This window comes from Bombina bombina, chromosome 7 (genome assembly GCF_027579735.1).
Source record: "Bombina bombina isolate aBomBom1 chromosome 7, aBomBom1.pri, whole genome shotgun sequence".
NCBI lineage: Eukaryota > Metazoa > Chordata > Amphibia > Anura > Bombinatoridae > Bombina > Bombina bombina.
Genome location: NC_069505.1, coordinates 594,996,172 through 595,001,858, shown reverse-complemented (window position 1 = coordinate 595,001,858; position 5,687 = coordinate 594,996,172). Strand labels below are relative to the sequence as shown.

Genomic DNA, 5,687 nt, shown 5'->3' with positions numbered 1-5,687 from the left:
TTGATAATAGGAGTAAATTAGAAAGTTGCTTAAAATTTCATGCTCAATCTGAATCACGAAAGAAAAATTTTGGGTACAGTGTCCCTTTAACCCCTTAACGACCGAGGACGTGCAGGGTACGTCCTCAAAAAAAAGGCAGTTAACGCCTGAGGACGTACCCTGCACGTCCTCGGTGTGGAAAGCAGCTGGAAGCGATCCTGCTCGCTTCCAGCTGCTTTCCGGTTATTGCAGTGATGCCTCGATATGGAGGCATCCTGCAATAACCTTAAATGGCCATCCGATGCAGAGAGAGCCACTCTGTGGCCCTCTCTGCACCGGACATCGATGGCCGGTATCGTTGGTGGGTGGGAGCGGACTTGGGAGGCGGGTGGGCGGCCATCGATGCGCCGTGTAATGTGCAGGGGGGTGGGATCGGGGGCGGGACCGCGCATGGGAGCGCGCGCGTGCACGGGGGGCGGCGGGCAGGCGCGTGCACGGGGCGGGAGCGGGAGGGAACCGCTACACTACAGAAAAAAAATCACAAAAAAGCTATAATAAATAAGAAAATTAAATATGTTATATAAAGTTTCTAAGTGATCTGCAACTGGTGAGTGGTTGGTGGTGGTGGGGGGGGGGAAAGCTACACTACAGAAAAGGGGATTTTTTTTAAAAAAAAGATTCCTTTTTTTACTAAACTGGGTACTGGCAGACAGCTGCCAGTACCCAAGATGGCGCCCGCTAAGGCAGTGGGGGAGGGTTAGAGAGCTGTTTGGTGTGGGATCAGTGAGGTTGGGGGCTAAGGGGGATACTACAAAGCAGCATATGTAAATATGCTAAAAAAAAAAAACTAAAAAAAAAACAAATATACCTTTTATTTTAGTACTGGCAGAGTTTCTGCCAGTACTTAAGATGGCGGGGACAATTGTGGGGTGGGGGAGGGAAGGGAGCTGTTTGGGAGGGATCAGGGGATCTGATGTTTCAGGTGGGAGGCTGAGCTCTACACTAAAGCTAAAATTAACCCTGCAAGCTCCCTACAAGCTACATAATTAACCCCTTCACTGCTAGCCATAATACACGTGTGATGTGCATCGGCATTTAGTGGCCTTCTAATTAACAAAAAGCAACGCCAAAGCCATATATGTCTGCTATTTCTGAACAAAGGGGATCCCAGAGAAGCATTTACAACCATTGGTGCCATAATTGCACAAGCTGTTTGTAAATGATTTCAGTGAGAAACCTAAAATTGTGAAAAATTTAACGTTTTTTTTTTTATTTAATCGCATTTACGGTGAAATGGTGGCATGAAATATACCAAAATGGGCCTAGATCAATACTTTGGGTTGTCTACTACACTACACTAAAGCTACAATTATCCCAAAAAGCTCCCTACATGCTCCCTAATTAACCTCTTCACTGCTGGGCATAATACACGTGTGGTGCGCAGTGGCATTTAGCGGCCTTCTAATTACCAAAAAGCAACGCCAAAGCCATATATGTCTGCTATTTCTGAACAAAGGGGATCCCAGAGAAGAATTTACAACCATTTATGCCATAATTGCACAAGCTGTTTGTAAATAATTTCAGTGAGAAACCAAAAGTTTGTGAAAAAATTTGTGAAAAAGTGAACGATTTTTTGTATTTGATCGCATTTGACGGTGAAATGGTGGCATGAAATATACCAAAATGGGCCTAGATCAATACTTTGGGATGTCTTCTAAAAAAAAATATTTACATGTTAATGGATATTCAGAGATTCCTAAAGATATTAGTGTTCTAATGTAACTAGCGCTAGTTTTGAAAAATAATGGTTTGGAAATAGCAAAGTGCTACTTGTATTTATGGCCCTATAACTTGCAAAAAAAGCAAAGAAGATGTAAACATTGGGTATTTCTAAACTCAGAACAAAATTTAGAAACTTTTTAGCATGGGTGTTTTTTGGTGTTAGTAGATATGTAACAGATTTTGGGGGTCAAAGTTAGAAAAAGTGTGTTTTTTTTCCATTTTTTCCTCATATTTTATAATTTTTTTTATAGTAAATTATAAGATATGATGAAAATAATGGTATCTTTAGAAATTCCATTTAATGGCGAGAAAAACGGTATATAATATGTGTGGGTACATTAAATGTGTAAGAGGAAAATTACAGCTAAACACAAACACAGCAAAAATTTAAAAATAGCCTTGGTCCCAAATGGTCAGAAAATGGAAAAGTGCTCTGGTCATTAAAGGGTTAAAGGTTAAATTCGTATCGTGGTGGCGGAATGTGGCCCCAGGGATCATCGCATGGCAGGTAGTGCAACCACTACAGCGGTAGCATCCCTTCTTATTCGAGGATAACCAGGTTTCTCTGTCATAACAGTGTTTGGGGTCCGTTATCACCAATTGGTCCCTCAAATTCCGATTTCTCACTCAAAGGATGACATTTGTAACCAGATACTGCCCGGATACAAAGAACATAGGACAGTGTCTAAGGACCCACTGGCACATTATCAAGGATGATACTGGTCTTCCATTTGGTGAATGGGGGAGTCCAACAGTGGGGTTCAAGAGAAACCGGAATTTGAGGGACCAATTGGTGATAACGGACCCCAAACACTGTTATGACAGAAAAACCTGGTTATCCTTTATTTAGGTAAGATCAGGAGCAGCATAGAACCTATGTTGGAGCTGTTTATTGTTGCCAACATAATGTATATATCCTGTCTGTCATTGGTTCACCCATGTACTCATTTTTATTAACTAGGAGTGCATAGCTGCTCTTTAAATAATTATACCAAGAGAACAAAGTAATATTTGAAATATAATTAAAATTATATTTTAAATAATTATGTTATACATAAATCATAAGATTTATAGATTAGTACATAGCTGGAAATAAAGAAACATTCACCATGACTATATTTGAGTAAAGTACACATTTATTTAGGGAAAATGTGGTAAATATAGGGATGAGGAGAGAGGGAGGGGAGTGGTATTCCATTTCTGAGAATCTTCAATCTGTAAAACATTAAAAGAAACAAATGTGTATTATTAAAAAACATAATCATAAATAACTAAAAGGTCTCATTACAATACTATAAAATACCTGAAAAGAAATCTTGAATAGTTGCAGATCTCTCCAAATGGGCATTGAGGGGTTGGGGATGATTAATGACATCAGGCTCAAAGATTTCACCTGGGGGCTGTGGTGTTGGAAGTAAGTCGTTCAACATCCCATGCTCCTGTGCCATGTTGTGTAGACGGCAACATGCCACTATGGTTTTTATAGCTTTTTCCAGACTGAATTGGAGATCCCCCCCTGATCTGTCCAGGCAGCGAAAGCGCATTTTTAGAACACCAAACAGTCGTTCTATTATAGCCCGTGTTCGGATATGTGCTTCATTATATCTGTATTAAAAGAACAAGAAATATGATTATAATATATAATGTGAAGACAAATCAAATACTAATGAGCAAACAACATTCCTGGTTTGATCTTATAAATCTTTAAACCTTTTTACATATATAAATATATTTATATTCAAGCAGAGAGATTTATAAATGCTTCACTGATAATAGATGATTTGTCCCTTTAAAGGCACTCAGTACAACATTGTTATGTCTGTGATAGTGATATATATATATATATATATATATATATATATATATATATATACACACACACAAGCTAATCAAGCAACACATGTATGTGCACAAACACAGATATATAGCTTGATAAAGGGGCAGGAGCCCCGAAACCTTGCTCAATAAAGGTGCTGTTGCTCCACCTAGAGTGCTACCTGTGTGTTCTATTTCATTACATTTACTGGGACTTTGGAAAGGGAGGTCCTCCAGGTTTGCACCTACATTCACCCAAGAGTGATTTAAAGGGACATTCCTATGAAGTGTGTACTGGTCCTACTTTTCTACAGATTATAGTGAGCATTTTGCAAGGCACAATCAATATTTCTGACATACAAGAGCAGAAAAAAATATATATTTTACCTTAATTCAGCAGGCCCAACAACCTGGTTCTCTTTCAATGCTGTCCAAATCCATTTTTTAAGAGGAAATGCAGAATCAGCAGAAATATGAATACATAGATATACAGTATATATATATATATATATATATATATATATATAAACACACATCTTTCAATAAAGCAATGTATGACATAAAATAATGTTATGCATATGTCTTACTATGACATAGTTAATATATATCTTTTAAATGATTAACAATTTAATTATTTAATCAATTCCACCCCCTTAGACACATACATAAAGGATTATAAAGCAATGAAACAATAAAATGACAAAATATTGAACACATGAAGGCACCATAATATATACATAAACACTTACCGAGGAGATGTCCTTCAGGCATTTGATTTGTCTCAAACAATCTCCACACACCAGAATTCCTGAGGATGTGGGCATCATGGCTACTTCCTGGGAACCCTGCCACAACATTTAATATACGCATGTTTGCATCACATATGATCTGCACATTTAAGGAGTGGAAGTGTTTCCGATTTCAAAATATTATCTCCCTGCGCACAGGGGGTCTTAGGGCAATATGAGTGCAGTCAATGGCCCCAAGGACATTGGGTATGCCACCTAAAAGAAAAAAGTCCCTCTTAACATCACGCCAACCTCTGGGTGATGTGGGAAAAAAAAAAAATTTCTGCAATTATCATAAAGTCCATCAGGAACTTTTGAAAGATGCTTAGAAAGAGTGGACTTATGCACCCCAGTTACAGTGCCCCCTGTCACCTGAAAGGATCCAGAAGCCAAAAAAAGAAGTGCCCCTAGTAGTTTGGTCATTCCAGGGACAGCCCTGCTTGAATAGCCCTGACTTTCCAGCCTGTCTTGCAACAGGGCATATAACTGATATATTTTCTCCCTGGTGAGCCTGAAACTTTCAACCACCTGCTGCTCATTCAGGGTTTCTATATCCAGCCTCACTCTGGAGATGTCAGGCCTACGCTGTCTAACTTCAGCATTGTCAGCTTCTCTCTCACCCTGCGTTTTGAAATATCTGTTCTGAGGTTAGGCTAAGTGTGTGTGTTGCTTGTTAACATATGTGAAACTGGTGATTGTAATGAATAACATGGGGGGAGGGCTTATCTTCATCTCATCTAATCCTTCATTTAATGAACAGTTTGAAAGTAAATACTTACTCATGACTTTTATTTTTTATATGAACTATAATTTCAACATATATGTAGTTACATATCGGAAATTCAAAGACACTGAATGTAATTATTATATTTTTCTATTTAAATATATCAGCCTTTATCATAACAGTTAAAAGTAATTATTAAAATTATATGATTTATATAGGTCAAATATATATATATATACAATTATCATACATATATACATGTAGGAGAAGATTATTATTAGATAAAATTATATTTCTATATGTATTGAGATTATATATAGCATCCCTGGGCAAAGGTTTCATTTTGAATAGGTAGATATTTTATTTATTTATAAAATATTTTACCAGGAAAGATACATTGAGATTTCTCTCGTTTTCAAGAATGTCCTGGGTACACAAAACATTGCATTGATACAATGGGTACAATAAAATAAAAACAATAATAATACACGATATATGCACAAAAATTTAACATAGAACAGGTAGGAAATATATAATCAACAATGACAGGTGCATTCAGTTTTGAGATATGTAGAGAGGGATCTCTTAAAGGATATTAG

The 5,687-nt window shown here is 37.5% G+C and overlaps 1 protein-coding gene across 1 annotated transcript; it reads right to left on the bottom strand.

The window, feature by feature from the left end:
* Nucleotides 1–2,879: 2,879 nt before the first annotated feature.
* On the bottom strand, nt 2,880–4,079 carry LOC128667180 (putative nuclease HARBI1). The gene is made up of 3 exons (XM_053722109.1): nt 3,964–4,079; nt 3,065–3,366; nt 2,880–2,976 (listed from the first exon to the last, which is right to left on the bottom strand). The coding sequence occupies exons 2-3, from the start codon at nt 3,303–3,305 to the stop codon at nt 2,972–2,974; spliced, it is 246 nt and encodes an 81-aa protein (XP_053578084.1). The 5' UTR covers nt 3,306–3,366; nt 3,964–4,079; the 3' UTR covers nt 2,880–2,971.
* Between the last annotated feature and the right edge of the window lie 1,608 nt (nt 4,080–5,687).